General features: G+C 46.4%; 1 protein-coding gene across 2 annotated transcripts in view; it reads left to right on the plus strand.

Annotated features, from left to right (window-relative positions):
• The window catches only part of LOC110531318 (tetratricopeptide repeat protein 39B), a 47,292-nt gene extending 26,635 nt beyond the window's left edge, over positions 1–20,657 (plus strand). The window contains exons 6-20 of one of the 2 annotated variants that reach the window (XM_036987120.1): positions 1,699–1,766; positions 5,021–5,085; positions 5,536–5,635; positions 5,754–5,819; positions 7,560–7,668; positions 7,774–7,785; positions 9,389–9,456; positions 11,316–11,375; positions 13,103–13,264; positions 13,487–13,578; positions 13,752–13,872; positions 14,053–14,164; positions 14,701–14,818; positions 16,306–16,422; positions 19,059–20,657. In XM_036987120.1, coding sequence (XP_036843015.1) covers positions 1,699–1,766; positions 5,021–5,085; positions 5,536–5,635; positions 5,754–5,819; positions 7,560–7,668; positions 7,774–7,785; positions 9,389–9,456; positions 11,316–11,375; positions 13,103–13,264; positions 13,487–13,578; positions 13,752–13,872; positions 14,053–14,164; positions 14,701–14,818; positions 16,306–16,422; positions 19,059–19,155 — 1,367 coding nt within the window. In that variant the 3' untranslated portion in view covers positions 19,156–20,657. The remainder of the gene's footprint in view (positions 1–1,698; positions 1,767–5,020; positions 5,086–5,535; positions 5,636–5,753; positions 5,820–7,559; positions 7,669–7,773; positions 7,786–9,388; positions 9,457–11,315; positions 11,376–13,102; positions 13,265–13,486; positions 13,579–13,751; positions 13,873–14,052; positions 14,165–14,700; positions 14,819–16,305; positions 16,423–19,058) is intronic. The other variant, XM_036987121.1, reaches the window with a different exon arrangement.
• Positions 20,658–21,854: the final 1,197 nt, after the last annotated feature.

Consider the following 21,854-nt stretch of genomic DNA (forward strand, 5'->3'; position numbering starts at 1 on the left):
TCAGACTAGTGTTGAACTGACCACCTCAGACCAGTGTTGAACTGACTACCTCAGACTAGTGTTGAACTGACCACCTCAGACTAGTGTTGAACTGACCACCTCAGACTAGTGTTGAACTGACCACCTCAGACTAGTGTTGAACTGACCACCTCAGACTAGTGTTGAACTGTCCACCTCAGACTAGTGTTGAACAGACCACCTCAGACTAGTGTTGAACTGACCACCTCAGACTAGTGTTGAACTGACCACCTCAGACTAGTGTTGAACTGACCACCTCAGACTAGACTAGTGTTGAACTGACCACCTCAGACTAGACTAGTGTTGAACTGACCACCTCAGACTAGTGTTGAACTGACCACCTCAGACTAGTGTTGAACTGACCACCTCAGACTAGTGTTGAACTGACCACCTCAGACTAGTGTTGAACAGACCACCTCAGACTAGTGTTGAACTGACCACCTCAGGCTAGTGTTGAACTGACCACCTCAGACTAGTGTTGAACTGACCACCTCAGACTAGTGTTGAACTGACCACCTCAGACTAGACTAGTGTTGAACTGACCACCTCAGACTAGTGTTGAACTGACCACCTCAGGCTAGTGTTGAACTGACCACCTCAGGCTAGTGTTGAACTGACCACCTCAGACTAGTGTTGAACTGACCACCTCAGACTAGTGTTGAACTGACCACCTCAGACTAGTGTTGAACTGACCACCTCAGACTAGTGTTGAACTGACCACCTCAGACTAGTGTTGAACTGACCACCTCAGACTAGTGTTGAACTGACCACCTCAGACTAGTGTTGAACTGACCACCTCAGACTAGTGTTGAACTGACCACCTCAGACTAGACTAGTGTTGAACTGACCACCTCAGACTAGTGTTGAACTGACCACCTCAGACTAGACTAGTGTTGAACTGACCACCTCAGACTAGTGTTGAACTGACCACCTCAGACTAGTGTTGAACTGACCACCTCAGACTAGTGTTGAACTGACCACCTCAGACTAGTGTTGAACTGACCACCTCAGACTAGTGTTGAACTGACCACCTCAGACTAGTGTTGAACTGACTACCTCAGACTAGTGTTGAACTGACCACCTCAGACTAGTGTTGAACTGACCACCTCAGACTAGACTAGTGTTGAACTGACCACCTCAGACTAGTGTTGAACTGACCACCTCAGACTAGTGTTGAACTGACCACCTCAGACTAGTGTTGAACTGACCACCTCAGACTAGTGTTGAACTGACCACCTCAGACTAGTGTTGAACTGACCACCTCAGACTAGTGTTGAACTGACCACCTCAGACTAGTGTTGAACTGACCACCTCAGACTAGTGTTGAACTGACCACCTCAGACTAGTGTTGAACTGACCACCTCAGACTAGTGTTGAACTGACCACCTCAGGCTAGTGTTGAACTGACCACCTCAGACTAGTGTTGAACTGACCACCTCAGACTAGTGTTGAACTGACCACCTCAGACTAGTGTTGTCTCTGTTGAACTGTCCTCTCTACCATTGATGTGGCTGATAGCTGTTGTTTTGAGGAAGGCTTTCTCTGTGTTTGTCTCACCTACCTTATTTAGATCAGCAACTAACTGGAAGTCTCTCTGCTAAATGACCAACATGGAATATGTGTGGTTGTGTGTGTGTGTTTGTGTGTTTTCACTATAACGTATCTGTGTATGTCTTCCAGAGGAGATGCATGCAGAGATCTGCTATGCTGAGTGCCTTCTGCAAAAAGCCACGCTCACCTTTGTACAGGTAAAATATCCTAACGCTAATCTACCGCAGGTAGCGTATCCTAACGCTAATCTACCGCAGGTAGAGTATCCTAACGCTAATCTACACAGGTAGAGTATCCTAACGCTAATCTACCGCAGGTAGAGTATCCTAACACTAATCTACCGCAGGTAGAGTATCCTAACGCTAATCTACTGCAGGTAGAGTATCCTAACGCTAATCTACCGCAGGTAGAGTATCCTAACGCTAATCTACCGCAGGTAGAGTATCCTAACGCTAATCTACCGCAGGTAGAGTATCCTAACGCTAATCTACCACAGGTAGAGTATCCTAACGCTAATCTACCGCAGGTAGAGTATCCTAACGCTAATCTACTGCAGGTAGAGTATCCTAACGCTAATCTACTGCAGGTAGAGTATCCTAACGCAAATCTACCGCAGGTAGAGTATCCTAACGCTAATCTACCGCAGGTAGAGTATCCTAACGCTAATCTACCACAGGTAGAGTATCCTAACGCTAATCTACCGCAGGTAGAGTATCCTAACGCTAATCTACCGCAGGTAGAGTATCCTAACGCTAATCTACCGCAGGTAGCGTATCCTAACGCTAATCTACCGCAGGTAGAGTATCCTAACGCTAATCTACCACAGGTAGAGTATCCTAACGCTAATCTACCACAGGTAGAGTATCCTAATGCTAATCTACTGCAGGTAGAGTATCCTAACGCTAATCTACTGCAGGTAGAGTATCCTAACGCTAATCTACCACAGGTAGAGTATCCTAACGCTAATCTACCGCAGGTAGAGTATCCTAACGCTAATCTACCACAGGTAGAGTATCCTAACGCTAATCTACCACAGGTAGAGTATCCTAACGCTAATCTACCGCAGGTAGAGTATCCTAACGCTAATCTACCGCAGGTAGAGTATCCTAACGCTAATCTACCGCAGGTAGAGTATCCTAACGCTAATCTACCGCAGGTAGAGTATCCTAACGCTAATCTACCGCAGGTAGAGTATCCTAACGCTAATCTACCGCAGGTAGAGTATCCTAACACTAATCTACCGCAGGTAGAGTATCCTAACGCTAATCTACCGCAGGTAGAGTATCCTAACGCTAATCTACCGCAGGTAGAGTATCCTAACGCTAATCTACCGCAGGTAGAGTATCCTAACGCTAATCTACCACAGGTAGAGTATCCTAACGCTAATCTACCGCAGGTAGAGTATCCTAACGCTAATCTACCACAGGTAGAGTATCCTAACGCTAATCTACCACAGGTAGAGTATCCTAACGCTAATCTACCGCAGGTAGAGTATCCTAACGCTAATCTACCACAGGTAGAGTATCCTAACGCTAATCTACCACAGGTAGAGTATCCTAACGCTAATCTACCGCAGGTAGAGTATCCTAACGCTAATCTACCACAGGTAGAGTATCCTAACGCTAATCTACCACAGGTAGAGTATCCTAACGCTAATCTACCGCAGGTAGAGTATCCTAACGCTAATCTACCGCAGGTAGAGTATCCTAACGCTAATCTACCGCAGGTAGAGTATCCTAACGCTAATCTACCACAGGTAGAGTATCCTAACGCTAATCTACCGCAGGTAGAGTATCCTAACGCTAATCTACCGCAGGTAGCGTATCCTAACGCTAATCTACCGCAGGTAGAGTATCCTAACGCTAATCTACCACAGGTAGCGTATCCTAACGCTAATCTACCGCAGGTAGCGTATCCTAACGCTAATCTACCACAGGTAGAGTATCCTAACGCTAATCTACCGCAGGTAGCGTATCCTAACGCTAATCTACCACAGGTAGAGTATCCTAACGCTAATCTTCACAGGTAAAATATCCTAACGCTAATCTACCACAGGTAGAGTATCCTAACGCTAATCTACCGCAGGTAGAGTATCCTAACGCTAATCTACCACAGGTAGAGTATCCTAACGCTAATCTACCGCAGGTAGAGTATCCTAACGCTAATCTACCGCAGGTAGAGTATCCTAACGCTAATCTACCGCAGGTAGAGTATCCTAACGCTAATCTACCACAGGTAGAGTATCCTAACGCTAATCTACCACAGGTAGAGTATCCTAACGCTAATCTACCACAGGTAGAGTATCCTAACGCTAATCTACCGCAGGTAGAGTATCCTAACGCTAATCTACCACAGGTAGAGTATCCTAACGCTAATCTACCACAGGTAGAGTATCCTAACGCTAATCTACCACAGGTAGAGTATCCTAACGCTAATCTACCGCAGGTAGAGTATCCTAACGCTAATCTACAGCAGGTAGAGTATCCTAACGCTAATCTACCACAGGTAGAGTATCCTAACGCTAATCTACCTCAGGTAGAGTATCCTAACGCTAATCTACCGCAGGTAGAGTATCCTAACGCTAATCTACCTCAGGTAGAGTATCCTAACGCTAATCTACCGCAGGTAGAGTATCCTAACGCTAATCTACCGCAGGTAGAGTATCCTAACGCTAATCTACCACAGGTAGAGTATCCTAACGCTAATCTACCGCAGGTAGAGTATCCTAACGCTAATCTACCACAGGTAGAGTATCCTAACGCTAATCTACCTCAGGTAGAGTATCCTAACGCTAATCTACCGCAGGTAGAGTATCCTAACGCTAATCTACCACAGGTAGAGTATCCTAACGCTAATCTACCGCAGGTAGAGTATCCTAACGCTAATCTACCACAGGTAGAGTATCCTAACGCTAATCTACCGCAGGTAGAGTATCCTAACGCTAATCTACCGCAGGTAGAGTATCCTAACGCTAATCTACCGCAGGTAGAGTATCCTAACGCTAATCTACCACAGGTAGAGTATCCTAACGCTAATCTACCACAGGTAGAGTATCCTAACGCTAATCTACCGCAGGTAGAGTATCCTAACGCTAATCTACCACAGGTAGAGTATCCTAACGCTAATCTACCATAGGTAGAGTATCCTAACGCTAATCTACCACAGGTAGAGTATCCTAACGCTAATATACCGCAAGTAGAGTATCCTAACGCTAATCTACCGCAGGTAGAGTATCCTAACGCTAATCTACCGCAGGTAGAGTATCCTAACGCTAATCTACCGCAGGTAGAGTATCCTATCGCTAATCTACCGCAGGTAGAGTATCCTATCGCTAATCTACCGCAGGTAGAGTATCCTATCGCTAATCTACCGCAGGTAGAGTATCCTAACGCTAATACTGTTTTGTTGTCTTAATTCATTGACTTGTTTCTCTCCCCTTTCCTTTCAACAGGATGAAAACATGATCAGCTTTATCAAAGGAGGGATCAAAATACGCACAAGTTTCCAGATTTACAAGTCAGTGTTCCCCAAACCAGTCAAAGATCCTAGTTGGAAGAACTTGGCTTGTTGAATCAGATAGAATAGGTTGAGTGGGCTGGGAGACTAGTAGATGGGTATAACTGGCTGGGAGACTAGTAGATGGGTATAACTGGCTGGGAGACTAGTAGATGGGTATAACTGGCTGGGAGACTAGTAGATGGGTCTAACTGGCTGGGGGACTAGTAGATGGGTATAACTGGCTGGGGGACTAGTAGATGGATATAACTGGCTGGGGGACTAGTAGATGGGTATAACTGGCTGGGGGACTAGTAGATTGGTCTAGTGTGGGTATAACTGACTTGGGGACTAGTAGATTGGTCTAGTATGAGTATAACTGGCTGGGGGAGTAGTAGATTGGTCTAGTGTGGGTATAACTGACTAGGGGACAGTACTTATGACATAACATCCTGTGCTTTCTTCCTGTAGGGAATGTCAGAATATTCTGAATGTGACTCAGGACCATAGCAGTGAATCATTCAGGCAGTTCGAAGGAGGAGTGAGACTGGGTATCGGATCCTTCAACCTGGTAAGAAAGACGTGTGTGTGTGTGTGTGTGTGTGTGTGTGTGTGTGTGTGTGTGTGTGTGTGTGAGAGAGATGTATAAATAAATGCAGCTTGGTTTTAACAAGTTTTCTCTCTCTCAGATGCTGTCCCTCCTTCCTCAGAGGATCCTCAGGTTGCTGGAAGTCATCGGCTTCTCTGGTAACAGAGTGAGTTCAGTGGTTCAGCAATGAACTGCTATGACTGCTTATAATGAATGCTTGTAGTAGCCTAGTGGTTAGAGCGTTGAACTAGTAACCGAAAGGTTGTAAGATCGAATCCCCGAGCTGACAAGGTAAAAAAATAAATCTGTATTTCTGCCCCTGAACAAGGCAGTTAACCCCACTGTTCCCCTGAAGAAGGCAGTTAACCCACTGTTCCCCTGAACAAGGCAGTTAACCCACTGTTCCCCTGAACAAGGCAGTTAACCCCACTGTTCCCCTGACCAAGGCAGTTAACCCACTGTTCCCCTGAACAAGGCAGTTAACCCACTGTTCCCCTGAACAAGGCAGTTAACCCACTGTTCCCCTGAACAAGGCAGTTAACCCCACTGTTCCCCTGAACAAGGCAGTTAACCCACTGTTCCCCTGAACAAGGCAGTTAACCCACTGTTCCCCTGAACAAGGCAGTTAACCCACTGTTCCCCTGAACAAGGCAGTTAACCCACTGTTCCCCTGAACAAGGCAGTTAACCCACTGTTCCCCTGAACAAGGCAGTTAACCCACTGTTCCCCTGAACAAGGCAGTTAACCCACTGTTCCCCTGAACAAGGCAGTTAACCCCACTGTTCCCCTGAACAAGGCAGTTAACCCACTGTTCCCCTGAACAAGGCAGTTAACCCACTGTTCCCCTGAACAAGGTAGTTAACCCACTGTTCCCCTGAACAAGGCAGTTAACCCCGCTGTTCCCCTGAACAAGGCAGTTAACCCCGCTGTTCCCCTGAACAAGGCAGTTAACCCCGCTGTTCCCCTGAACAAGGCAGTTAACCCACTGTTCCCCTGAACAAGGCAGTTAACCCACTGTTCCCCTGAACAAGGTAGTTAACCCACTGTTCCCCTGAACAAGGCAGTTAACCCACTGTTCCCCTGAACAAGGCAGTTAACCCACTGTACCCCTGAACAAGGCAGTTAACCCACTCTTCCCCTGAACAGGCAGTTAACCCACTGTTCTCCTGAACAGGCAGTTAACCCCACTGTTCCCCTGAACAAGGCAGTTAACCCCACTGTTCCCCTGAACAAGGCAGTTAACCCACTGTTCTCCTGAACAGGCAGTTAACCCCACTGTTCCCCTGAACAGGCAGTTAACCCCACTGTTCCCCTGAACAAGGCAGTTAACCCACTGTTCCCCTGAACAAGGCAGTTAACCCCACTGTTCCCCTGAACAAGGCAGTTAACCCACTGTACCCCTGAACAAGGCAGTTAACCCACTCTTCCCCTGAACAGGCAGTTAACCCACTGTTCTCCTGAACAGGCAGTTAACCCCACTGTTCTCCTGAACAGGCAGTTAACCCCACTGTTCCCCTGAACAAGGCAGTTAACCCCACTGTTCCCCTGAACAAGGCAGTTAACCCACTGTTCTCCTGAACAGGCAGTTAACCCCACTGTTCCCCTGAACAGGCAGTTAACCCCACTGTTCCCCTGAACAAGGCAGTTAACCCACTGTTCCCCTGAACAAGGCAGTTAACCCCACTGTTCCCCTGAACAAGGCAGTTAACCCACTGTTCTCCTGAACAGGCAGTTAACCCACTGTTCTCCTGAACAGGCAGTTAACCCCACTGTTCCCCTGAACAAGGCAGTTAACCCCACTGTTCCCCTGAACAAGGCAGTTAACCCCACTGTAACAGGTAATGGCTGTTATAAGGAACTATGAACTGTTGTGAATGCTTATAAGAGGTGGTATTGTGTCTTGTAGGACTTTGGTCTGTCTCAGCTGAGAGAAGGAGCAGCTAGCCACGGTCTCAGAGCTGTCCTCAGTGTGTTAACGTTGCTGCTGTACCATACCTACGTTACACTCATACTGGGTAGGGACACACACACACACACACACACACACACACACACACACACTGGTTAATAGTTGTGTAAATGTTGTGTGATGGTTGAATGACGATTGTTGTGTGTTCCAGGTTTCGGAGAAGGTTAGTAATTTTGTGATATTTGTTTGGTGGTTGTGGTTATTTGTGATGGTTCTATCATGGTTCTGTCATGGTTCTATGGTGGTTGTAGTCTGGTTCTGTCATGGTTCTATGGTGGTTGTATTCTGGTTCTATCATGGTTCTATGGTGGTTGTAGTCTGGTTCTATCATGGTTCTATGGTGGTTGTATTCTGGTTCTATCATGGTTCTATGGTGGTTGTATTCTGGTTCTATGGTGGTTGTATTCTGTTCTATCATGGTTCTATGGTGGTTGTAGTCTGGTTCTATCATGGTTCTATGGTGGTTGTATTCTGGTTCTTTCATGGTTCTATGGTGGTTGTATTCTGGTTCTATCATGGTTCTATGGTGGTTGTAGTCTGGTTCTATCATGGTTCTATGGTGGTTGTATTCTGGTTCTATCATGGTTGTATTCTGGTTCTATGGTGGTTGTATTCTGGTTCTATGGTGGTTGTATTCTGGTTCTATCATGGTTGTATTCTGGTTCTATCATGGTTGTATTCTGGTTCTATCATGGTTGTATTCTGGTTCTATGGTGGTTGTATTCTGGTTCTATCATGGTTGTATTCTGGTTCTATCATGGTTGTATTCTGGTTCTATCATGGTTGTATTCTGGTTCTATGGTGGTTGTATTCTGGTTCTATCATGGTTGTATTCTGGTTCTATCATGGTTTTATTCTGGTTCTATCATGGTTTTATTCTGGTTCTATCATGGTTGTATTCTGGTTGTATTCTGGTTCTATGGTGGTTGTATTCTGGTTCTATCATGGTTGTATTCTGGTTCTATCATGGTTTTATTCTGGTTCTATCATGGTTGTATTCTGGTTGTATTCTGGTTCTTTGGTGGTTGTATTCTGGTTCTCTCATGGTTCTATCATGGTTGTATTCTGGTAACATGGTTGTATGGTGGTTGCAACATGGTTGTATGGTGGTTGCAACATGGTTGTATGGTGGTTGTAACATGGTTGAATTGTGGTTGTAACATGGTTGAATTGTGGTTGTAACATGGTTGTATGGTGGTTGTAACATGGTTGTATGGTGGTTGCAACATGGTTGTATGGTGGTTGTAACATGGTTGTATGGTGGTTGCAACATGGTTTGTATGGTGGTTGCAACATGGTTGTATGGTGGTTGCAACATGGTTGTATGGTGGTTGTAACATGGTTTGTATGGTGGTTGCAACATGGTTGTATGGTGGTTGCAACATGGTTGTATGGTGGTTGTATTCTGGTTGTAACATGGTTGCATGGTGGTTGTATTCTGGTTGTAACATGGTTGCATGGTGGTTGTATTCTGGTTGTAACATGGTTGTATGGTGGTTGTAACATGGTTGTATGGTGGTTGTGTTATGGTAACCTTGTCACAGCATTGTTTGATGATGGTTAGTTGGTGGTTGTGTTATGGTGTTGTGGTTGAATGATGGATGTGGTTGTTGTATGGTGGTTGTGTTTTGGTTGTTGTGTGTTTCAGGTACCGAAGAAGGGTTATCTTGTCACAGTATTGGTTGTGGTATGGTTACCTTGTCACAGCATCGGTGGTGGGATGGTTGTGTGATGGTTGTGTGATGGTTGTGTTATGGTTGTTCCAGGTACTGGAGAAGGAAACCTTGTAGAGGCAGAAGCCTTACTGGGACCTTACCTCGAGAAGTTCCCTAATGTAAGTATCACACACACACACACACACACACACACACACACGGTAGAGTACTGATGGGAGTGTTTCTCTCCCAGGGTTCTATCATCCTGTATGGTAGAGTACTGATGGGAGTGTTCCTCTCCTAGGGTTCTATCATCCTGTATGGTAGATTACTGATGGGAGTGTTTCTCTCCTAGGGTTCTATCATCCTGTATGGTAGAGTACTGATGGGAGTGTTTCTCTCCTAGGGTTCTATCATCCTGTATGGTAGAGTACTAATGGGAGTGTTCTTCTCCTAGGGTTCTATCATTCTGTATGGTAGAGTACTGATGGGAGTGTTTCTCTCCTAGGGTTCTATCATTCTGTATGGTAGAGTACTGATGGGAGTGTTTCTCTCCCAGGGTTCTATCATTCTGTATGGTAGAGTACTGATGGGAGTGTTCCTCTCCTAGGGTTCTATCATTCTGTATGGTAGAGTACTGATGGGAGTGTTTCTCTCCCAGGGTTCTATCATCCTGTATGGTAGAGTACTGATGGGAGTGTTCCTCTCCTAGGGTTCTATCATCCTGTATGGTAGAGTACTGATGGGAGTGTTTCTCTCCTAGGGTTCTATCATCCTGTATGGTAGATTACTGATGGGAGTGTTCCTCTCCTAGGGTTCTATCATCCTGTATGGTAGAGTACTGATGGGAGTGTTCCTCTCCTAGGGTTCTATCATTCTGTATGGTAGAGTACTGATGGGAGTGTTTCTCTCCTAGGGTTCTATCATTCTGTATGGTAGAGTACTGATGGGAGTGTTCCTCTCCTAGGGTTCTATCATCCTGTATGGTAGATTACTGATGGGAGTGTTTCTCTCCTAGGGTTCTATCATCCTGTATGGTAGGGTACTGATGGGAGTGTTTCTCTCCTAGGGTTCTATCATCCTGTATGGTAGAGTACTAATGGGAGTGTTCTTCTCCTAGGGTTCTATCATTCTGTATGGTAGAGTACTGATGGGAGTGTTTCTCTCCTAGGGTTCTATCATTCTGTATGGTAGAGTACTGATGGGAGTGTTTCTCTCCCAGGGTTCTATCATTCTGTATGGTAGAGTACTGATGGGAGTGTTCCTCTCCTAGGGTTCTATCATTCTGTATGGTAGAGTACTGATGGGAGTGTTTCTCTCCCAGGGTTCTATCATCCTGTATGGTAGAGTACTGATGGGAGTGTTCCTCTCCTAGGGTTCTATCATCCTGTATGGTAGAGTACTGATGGGAGTGTTTCTCTCCTAGGGTTCTATCATCCTGTATGGTAGATTACTGATGGGAGTGTTCCTCTCCTAGGGTTCTATCATCCTGTATGGTAGAGTACTGATGGGAGTGTTCCTCTCCTAGGGTTCTATCATTCTGTATGGTAGAGTACTGATGGGAGTGTTTCTCTCCTAGGGTTCTATCATTCTGTATGGTAGAGTACTGATGGGAGTGTTCCTCTCCTAGGGTTCTATCATCCTGTATGGTAGAGTACTGATGGGAGTGTTTCTCTCCTAGGGTTCTATCATCCTGTATGGTAGATTACTAATGGGAGTGTTCTTCTCCTAGGGTTCTATCATTCTGTATGGTAGAGTACTGATGGGAGTGTTTCTCTCCTAGGGTTCTATCATCCTGTATGGTAGAGTACTGATGGGAGTGTTCCTCTCCTAGGGTTCTATCATCCTGTATGGTAGAGTACTGATGGGAGTGTTTCTCTCCTAGGGTTCTATCATCCTGTATGGTAGAGTACTGATGGGAGTGTTTCTCTCCTAGGGTTCTATCATCCTGTATGGTAGATTACTAATGGGAGTGTTCTTCTCCTAGGGTTCTATCATTCTGTATGGTAGAGTACTGATGGGAGTGTTTCTCTCCTAGGGTTCTATCATCCTGTTTTATTCTGCTCGGATTGCTGTGCTCAGAGGAAACTTCGAGAAGGTGTGTGAAACATCAAATAAAACTTCAACAAATATTTGTTCATGTGCATTCCAATACAAATGTTATATACAGTACCTGTCAAAGGTGTGGACACACCTACTCATTCAAGGGTTTTTCTTTATTTTGACTATTCTCTACATTGTAGAAATAATAGTGAAGACATCAAAACTATTAAAAAAACATACATGGATTCATGTAGTAACCAAACAAGTGTTATATATATTTTAGATTCTTAAAAGTAGCCACCCTTTGCCTTGATGACAGCTTTGTACACTCTTGGCATTCTCTCAACCAGCTTCACCTGGAATGCTTTTCCAACAGTCTTGAAGGAGTTTCCACACATGCTGAGCACTTGTTGGCTGCTTTTCCTTCACTCTGCGGTCCAACTCATCCCAAACCGTCTCAAATGGGTTGAGGTCGGGTGATTGTGGAGGCCAGGTCATCTGATGCAGCACTAAATCACTCTCCTCCTTGGTCAAATAGCCCTTACACAGCCTGGAGTGTTGGGTCATTGTCCTATTGAAAAACAAATTATTGTCCCACTAAGAGCAGATCAGATGGGATGGTGTATTACTGCAGAATGCTGTGGTAGCCATGCTGGTTAAGTGTGCCTTGAATTCTAAATAAATCACTGACAGTGTCACCAGCAAAGCACCATCACACCTCCTCCTCCTCCATGCTTCACGGTGGGAACCACACATGCGGAGATCATCCGTTCACCTACTCTGTGTCTCACAAAGACATGGCGGTTGTTGGAACCAAAAATCTTAAATTTGGACTCTTCAGACCAAAGGACAGATTTCCACCGGTCTAATGTCCATTGCTCGTGTTTCTTGGCCCAATCAAGTCTCTTCTTCTTATTGGTGTCCTTTAGCAGTGGTTTCTTTGCAGCAATTCAACCATGAAGGCCTGATTCACGCAGTCTCCTCTGAACAGTTGATGTTGAGATGTGTCTGTGAAGCATTTAGTTGTGCTGCAACCTGAGGTGCAGGTAACTCTAATGAACTTATCCTCTGCAGCAGAGGTAACTCTGGGTCTTCCTTTGCTGTGGCGGTCCTCATGAGAGCCTGTTTCATCAGAGCGCTTGATGGTTTTTCCGACTGCACTTGAAGAAACTTTTAACATTTTTGAAGTTTTCCAGATTGACTGACCTTCATGTCTTAAAGTAATGATGGACTGTAGTTTCTCTTTGTTTATTTGAGCTGTTCTTGCCATAATATGGACTTGGTCTTTTACCAAACAGGGCTATATTCTGTATACCACCCCTACCTTGTCACAGCACAACTGATTGGCTCAAACTCATTAAGAAGGAAATAAATTCCACAAATGAAGTTAAGGCACACCTGTTAATTGAAATGCATTCCAGGTGACTACCTCATGAAGCTGGTTGAGAGAATGCCAAGAGTGTGCAAAGCTGTCATCAAGGCAAAGGGTGGCTATTTGAAGAATCTAAAATATAAAGTACACTTTGTTTTGTTTAACATTTCTACTACTTGATTCCATGTGTGTTATTTTATAGTTTTGATGTCTTCACTATTATTCTACAATGTAAAATATAGTCAAAAATAAAGAAAAATACTGGAATGAGTCGGTGTGTCCAAACCTTTGACCGATTCTGTACATAGTAACTTCTATCATCACTACAGGAAATAAGACATCTGTCTCTCTCTACCTCTCTCTTTCGCTCTCAAACTCTTTCAACCTCTCTCCCCCTCCCCCCCCCTCAGGCCCAGTTAAAGTTTGAGGAGTGTATCTTAGCCCAGTCTCAGTGGAGACAGATTCACCACCTGTGTTACTGGGAGTTGATGTGGAGTCACTCCTTCACTCAGGACTGGCTGCAGGCATACAGATACGCTGACCTGCTCTGTAAGGAGAGTCGCTGGTCCAAGGTAGGTCGACACCCCCTGACCCCTGACCCCTGTATGTCTCTGTAAGGAGAGTCGCTGGTCCAAAAGGGAGGGAGGGACACATACACACCCTGGAGAGGGACACACCCTGACCCCTAACCCCTGTGTGTATAGGCCATCTATGTCTACCAGAAGGCTGCTATCCTCTCTATGTTGCCTGAAGAGACACCCCCCCTGACCCCTAACCCCTGTGTGTCTCTATAGGCCATCTATGTCTACCAGAAGGCTGCTATCCTCTCTATGTTGCCTGAAGAGGAGATCAAGAAGACTGGAGAGAACGTGGTCGAGCTGTTCAGGTGAGCTTACAACTGTTCACAGACAGCATTCATAACAGCTCATTGTAGGTCATAAAACATTCATAGCAGCTCACTGGCCGGGCATACATTGCCAATCTTCATGGCTCTGGCTATGAATATGTTGTGTGTGTGTGTGTGTGTGTGTGTGTGTGTGTGTGTGTGTGTGTGTGTAGGCAGGTAGAGGGGCTGAAGCAGAGACTAGCAGGGAAGTCCATACCTACTGAGAAGTTTGCAGTGAGGAAATCACGAAGATACAACGCCAGAAACCCTGTTAAACTGGTGGTCCCAGCACTGGTAACACACACACACACACACAGATATACAAACACACACACACACACACACACACACACACACAGATATACAAACACACACACACACACACACACACTTAATGACTTTTCTCCATTCTGATGCTTCTCCCCCCCCCCCCCCCCTCTCTCTGTGTGTGTGTGTGTGTGTGTGTGTGTGTAGGAGATGATGTATGTATGGAATGGTTTCACCATCGTAGGGAAGAGAGCAGACACCACAGAGAGTCTCCTCATCACCATAGAGAAGACAGAGGAGGAGCTACGCAACGACCCCAGTAAACACACACACACACACACACACACACACGGCCCCAGTAAACACACACACACACGACCCCAGTAAACACACACACACACACACGACCCCAGTAAACTCACACACACACACACACACACACGACCCCAGTAAACACACACACACACATTCACAACTCATCTTTAAAACTTCATCAGGATCGATGGGCCCCCCCTGCGGGATGGTTGAGCTAATGTGATTAGCATGTGATTAGCATGAGGTTGTAAGTAACAAGAACAGTTCCCAGGACATAGACATGTCTTATTCGGGCAGAAAGCTTAACTTCTTGTTAATCAAACTGCACTGTCCAATTTACAGTAGCTGTTACAGTGATAAATGCCATTGATTGTTTGAGGAGAGTTTACAGTCATTTACTTGAACATGTATATACTGACCAGTTAGGCACATTTGGGCACTGTTGATACAACATTTTGACCAGAAATACAATGGTTCATTGGATCAGTCTAAAACTTGACACATACACTGCTGCCATCTCTCCCCCCTCCCACCCCCCAGGTCCGTCAGAGTACCATCCTGATGACCAGTGTCTGGTTCAGATGTTAAAAGGCCTCTGTCTTAAACACCTGGGAAGACTACTGCAGGCCGAGCTATGCTTCACACAGGTTCTGTCCAGGTATGACACGCCCACACAGGTTCTGTCCAGGTATGACACGCCCACACAGGTTCTGTCCAGGTATGACACGCCCACACAGGTTCTGTCCAGGTGTTTTGGTACAGCGGGGGTTAATACAACCCTCACCAAGGCAGGCGTTATTGGCCTGTCCTACTTGCTTGCCCGTCCAAATAAAATATTGATCATTTATTTGACCGAGACACGCCCCGAAAGAAAACACGTAAATCTTTGATAAGAGCGAAACAGCACCTCTCTGTCTCAGTATGTGTAGACCATGTATCTGATGCCCCTCCTCCCCTCACCCCTCCTCTCTCCATACCCCTCCCATCCTCCCCTCACCCCTCCTCTCTCCCTATCTCTCCTCCTCTCTCCCCTCACCCCTCCTCTCTCCATACCCCTCCCGTCCTCCCCTCACCCCTCCTCTCTCCCTATCTCTCCTCCTCTCCTCCCCTCACCCCTCCTCTCTCCCTATCTCTCCTCCTCTCTCCCCTCACCCCTCCTATCTCCATACCTCTCCTCCCCTCACCCCTCCTCTCCCCCCTCCTCTCTCCATACCCCTCCTCCCCTCCCGTCCTCCTCTCACCCCACCTCTCTCCATACCCGTCCTCATCGCTCTCCTCCCCTCCCCTCTTTCTCTCTCTCTCTCTCTCTCTTCTATCCACTCCCCCCTCCTCTCTCCTCCTCTATCCTCTCCTCCTCTCCCCTCCCCCCTCTTCTCTCCCCTCCCCCCTCCTCTCTCCTCTCCCCCCTCCTCTCTCCTCTCCCCCTCCCCCCCCCCTCTCTCCTCTCCCCCCTCCTCTCTCCTCTCCCCCCTCCTCTCTCCTCTCCCCCCTCCTCTCTCCTCTCCCCCCTCCTCTCCCCTCCCCTCTCCACTCCCCCCTCCTCTCTCCTCCTCTATCCTCTCCTCCTCTCCTCTCTCCTCTCCCCCCTCCTCTCCTCCTCTCTCCTCTCCCCTCCCCCCTCCTCTCTCCTCTCCCCTCCCCCTTCTCTCTCCTCTCCACTCCCCCCTCCTCTCTCCTCTCCCCCCTCGTCTCTCCTCTCCACTCCCCCCTCCTCTCTCCTCCTCTATCCTCTCCCCTCCCCCTCCTCTCTCCACTCCCCCCTCCTCTCTCCTCCTCTATCCTCTCCTCCTCTCCCCTCCTCTCTCCTCTCCCCCTCTCCTCTCTCCTCCTCTATCCTCTCCTCCTCTCCCCTCCTCTCTCCTCTCCCCCTCTCCTCTCTCCTCCTCTATCCTCTCCTCCTCCCTCCTCTCTCCTCCTCTCCCCCCTCCCCTCCCCCTCCTCTCTCCTCTCCTCTCTCCTCCTCTCTCCATTCCCCCCTCCTCTCTCCTCCTCTATCCTCTCCTCCTCTCCCCTCCTCTCTCCTCTCCCCCTCTCCTCTCTCCTCCTCTATCCTCTCCTCCTCCCTCCTCTCTCCTCCTCTCCCCCCTCCCCTCCCCTCCTCTCTCCTCTCCCCCCTCCTCTCTCCTCCTCTCTCCATTTCCCTAGTGAGCGGAGAATCAGATTTGACCACTACCTGATTCCCTTCACCCTGTATGAGTTGGGTCTACTCTACAAACAACAGGGGGACTTCATCAAGGCCACACGATACATAGAGAACGCCAAGTAAGTCTGTCTGGCTCCCTATTCAGTACATAGAGAACAACAAGTCTGTCTGCATGGCTCCCTATTCAATACATAGAGAACGCCAAGTAAGTCTGCATGGCTCCCTATTCAGTACATAGAGAACCACAAGTCTGTCTGCATGGCTCCCTATTCAGTACATAGAGAACCACACGTCTGTCTGCATGGCTCCCTATTCAGTACATAGAGAACCACACGTCTGTCTGCATGGCTCCCTATTCAGTACATAGAGAACCACAAGTCTGTCTGCATGGCTCCCTATTCAGTACATAGAGAACGCCACGTCTGTCTGCATGGCTCCCTATTCAGTACACTACATAGAGAATAGGTTGTAGTACTTATTTAAAAAGGAGCAGGGTGTCGATTTGGGCCGCAGCCTGGATCACATGTAATATACCGTTTAGCAGACACTTCTATCCAGAGCCACGGTCTGTATACGTTTGACATATGGAAGTCACTACTTTATTTAACTAGTCAGTTAAGAACAAATTATTATTTACAGTGACGGCCTAGGAACAGTGGGGTTAACTGCCTTGTTCAGAGGGCAGAACGACAGATTTTTACCTTGTCAGGCTACCATACCGCCCCTACACTCTAACCACTAGGCTACCATACAGCCTCTACACTCTAACCACTAGGCTACCATACCTCCTCTACACTCTAACCACTAGGCTACCATACCTCCTCTACACTCTAACCACTAGGCTACCATACCGCCCCTACACTCTAACCACTAGGCTACCATACCTCCTCTACACTCTAACCACTAGGCTACCATACCGCCCCTACACTCTAACCACTAGGCTACCATACCGCCCCTACACTCTAACCACTAGGCTACCATACCTCCTCTACACTCTAACCACTAGGCTACCATACAGCCTCTACACTCTAACCACTAGGCTACCATACAGCCTCTACACTCTAACCACTAGGCTACCATACCGCCTCTACACTCTAACCACTAGGCTACCATACAGCCTCTACACTCTAACCACTAGGCTACCATACAGCCTCTACACTCTAACCACTAGGCTACCATACAGCCTCTACACTCTAACCACTAGGCTACCATACCGCCTCTACACTCTAACCACTAGGCTACCATACAGCCTCTACACTCTAACCACTAGGCTACCCTACCGCCCCTACACTCTAACCACTAGGCTACCCTGCCGCCCCTACACTCTAACCACTAGGCTACGCTGCCGCCTCTACACTCTAACCACTAGGCTACCATACCGCCCATACACTATAACCACTAGGCTACCCTGCCGCCCCTACACTCTAACCACTAGGCTACCATACCGCCCATACACTCTAACCACTAGGCTACCCTGCCGCCTCTACACTATAACCACTAGGCTACCCTGCCGCCCCTACACTCTAACCACTAGGCTACCTGCCACCCCTACACTCTAACCACTAGGCTACCATACCGCCCATACACTATAACCACTAGGCTACCCTGCCGCCCCTACACTCTAACCACTAGGCTACGCTGCCGCCTCTACACTCTAACCACTAGGCTACCATACCGCCCATACACTATAACCACTAGGCTACCCTGCCGCCCCTACACTCTAACCGCTAGGCTACCCTGCCGCCTCTACACTCTAACCACTAGGCTACCATACCGCCCATACACTCTAACCACTAGGCTACCATACAGCCCCTACACTCTAACCACTAGGCTACCATACCGCCCATACACTATAACCACTAGGCTACGCTGCCGCCTCTACACTCTAACCACTAGGCTACCATACCGCCTCTACACTCTAACCACTAGGCTACCATACCGCCCACACACTCTAATCACTAGGCTACCCTGCCGCCCATACACTCTAACCACTAGGCTACCCTGCCGCCCCTACACTCTAACCACTAGGCTACCATACCGCCTCTACACTCTAACCACTAGGCTGCCATACCGCCCCTACACTCTAACCACTAGGCTACGCTGCCGCCTCTACACTCTAACCACTAGGCTACCATACCGCCCATACACTATAACCACTAGGCTACCATACAGCCTCTACACTCTAACCACTAGGCTACGCTGCCGCCTCTACACTCTAACCACTAGGCTACGCTGCCGCCTCTACACTCTAACCACTAGGCTACGCTGCCGCCTCTACACTCTAACCACTAGGCTACCCTGCCGCCTCTACACTCTAACCCCTAGGCTACCTGCCACCTCTACACTCTAACCACTAGGCTACCCTGCCACCTCTACACTCTAACCACTAGGCTACCCTACCACCTCTACACTCTAACCACTAGGCTACGCTGCCGCCTCTACACTCTAACCACTAGGCTACGCTGCCGCCTCTACACTCTAACCACTAGGCTACCATACCGTCCCTACACTCTAACCACTAGGCTACCATACCGCCTCTACACTCTAACCACTAGGCTACCCTGCCGCCTCTACATTCTAACCACTAGGCTACGCTGCCGCCTCCACACTCTAACCACTAGGCTACCTTACCGCCTCTACCATCTGAGATACAGACGCCCACGTTCTTCTGTCAGTTACACTAATATTGTAATAAAATACTGTGTGTGTGTGTGTGTGTGTGTGTGTGTGTGTGTGTGTGTGTGTGTGTGACTAGGTTGAACTACAAGGACTACTCCATGGAGTCCAGGCTTCACTTCCGGATCCACGCAGCTCTCAACAGTCTCAAGGGATCGCCTGTCAGCACACCATAACTACAGCCCAACAACAATCAGACACAACCGATTTTACACCAAAACTACAGCCCAACTACAATCAGACTACAACCGATTTTACACCAAAACTACAGCCCAACTACAATCAGACTACAATCGATTTTACACCAAAACTACAGCCCAACTACAATCAGACTACAACCGATTTTACACCAAAACTACAGCCCAACTACAATCAGACTACAACCGATTTTACACCAAAACTACAGCCCAACTACAATCAGACTACAATCAATTTTACACCAAAACTACAGCCCAACTACAATCAGACTACAACCGATTTTACACCAAAACTACAGCCCAACTACAATCAGACTACAACCGATTTTACACCAAAACTACAGCCCAACTACAATCAGACTACAACCGATTTTACACCAAAACTACAGCCCAACTACAATCAGACTACAACCGATTTTACACCAAAACTACAGCCCAACTACAATCAGACTACAATCAATTTTACACCAAAACTACAGCCCAACTACAATCAGACTACAACCGATTTTACACCAAAACTACAGCCCAACTACAATCAGACTACAACCGATTTTACACCAAAACTACAGCCCAACTACAATCAGACTACAACCGATTTTACACCATAACTACAGCCCAACTACAATCAGACTACAATCGATTTTACACCAAAACTACAGCCCAACAACAATCAGACTACAACCGATTTTACACCAAAACTACAGCCCAACTACAATCAGACTACAACCGATTTTACACCAAAACTACAGCCCAACTACAATCAGACTACAACCGATTTTACACCAAAACTACAGCCCAACTACAATCAGACTACAACCGATTTTACACCAAAACTACAGTTTTAAAAATCCGACACGTTTCGGCTGCATGGCCTTCGTCGGGGAGTACAAAGAAATAATACAATGTCCTCTTTTAAACAGTTTTTCCAATTGGTCACAATATCGAGTACTAATGAAAGTGTGTGTGTGTTCTGTATATAGTATGGAAAACATACAATATTGTCTGGTAATAATGACTATGTACGCACGTGTATGAAGGATGTACACTCTCCCCTTACGTATTTATTTGGACAGTGAAGCTAAAACGTTGAATTCGCCGTAATACTCCAGCGTTTTGGATTTGAGAGCCAAGAGGTTTTTATGAGGTGACAGAATGGCCCCCTTTTTATTTGAGGGTATTTTCATACATGTCTGTTGTTACCGTTCAGAAATGAAATGCGCTTCATGTATCTAGTATCCCTATTTGAAGGTTTGATAAGTAGGCTGTTTGGATAAATTCACTTATAGTTCATAACATTTTTTTTGTCAAAGGTTTAGTATTTTTGGTACCATATTCATAGCACACATTGACCACTAAGCTTGTGTGACTACAAACTTGTTGGATGCATTTGCCGTTTGTTTTGATTGTGTTTTGTATTATGATGTGCCCAATAGAAATTAATGGATGAATAATGATGAGTTTAAATATAGTACAACCCCCCCCACCCCCCCCCAAAAAAATGCTAACCTCCCCTGTTATTAGTAATGGTGAGAGATTAGCAAAAATGCTAACCTCCCCTGTTATTAGTAATGGTGAGAGATTAGCAAAAATGCTAACCTCCCCTGTTATTGATAATGGTGAGAGATTAGCAAAAATGCTAACCTCCCCTGTTATTGATAATGGTGAGAGATTAGCAAAAATGCTATCCTCCCTTGTTACTGGTAATGGTGACAGATTAGCATTTATTCATGGTTATCTGTAACATCCACATGAATGTAGAAGTGTTTAGAAACATATTCTATTATTATTTACTATAAAAGTGACTCTAAAATGACACAATACATTATTTACCATTCATTGCTGTTGGACATAAAATTAACTGAAATACAAGTAAACATTTGATCACAAATCCAAAAAGCTGGAGTATAAATCAAATCATATGTTATTGATCACATACACATGGTTAACAGATGTTATTGATCACATACACATGGTTAGCAGATGTTATTGATCACATACACATGGTTAGCAGATGTTAATGGTCACATGGTTAACAGATGTTATTGATCACATACACATGGTTAGCAGATGTTAATGCGTGTGTAGTGAAATGCTTGTGCTTCTAGTTCCGACAATGCAGTAATAACCAACGAGTAATCTAACTAACAATTCCAAAACTACTACCTTATAGACACAAGTGTAAAGGAATGAAGAATATGTACATAAAGATATATGGATGAGTGATGGTACAGAACGGCATAGGCAAGATACAGTAGATGGTATCGAGGACAGTATATACATATGAGATGAGTAATGTGGGGTATGTAAACATTATATAAAGTGGCATTGTTTAAAGTGGCTAGTGATACATTTTCTCATTCAATTTTTACATTATTAAAGTGGCTGGAGTTGAGTCAGTATGTTGGCAGCAGCCACTCAATGTTAGTGGTGGCTGTTTAACAGTCTGATGGCCTTGAGATAGAAGCTGTTTTTCAGTCTCTCGGTCCCAGCTTTAATGCCCCTGTACTGACCTCGCCTTCTGGATGATAGCGGGGTGAACAGGCAGTGGCTCAGGTGGTTGTTGTCCTTGATGATCTTTATGGCCTTCCTGTGACATCGGGTGGTGTAGGTGTCCTGGAGGGCAGGTAGTTTGCCCCCGGTGATGCGTTGTGTAGACCTCACCACCCTCTGGAGAGCCT

Source organism: Oncorhynchus mykiss, chromosome 9 (assembly GCF_013265735.2).
Source record: "Oncorhynchus mykiss isolate Arlee chromosome 9, USDA_OmykA_1.1, whole genome shotgun sequence".
NCBI classification, from domain to species: domain Eukaryota; kingdom Metazoa; phylum Chordata; class Actinopteri; order Salmoniformes; family Salmonidae; genus Oncorhynchus; species Oncorhynchus mykiss.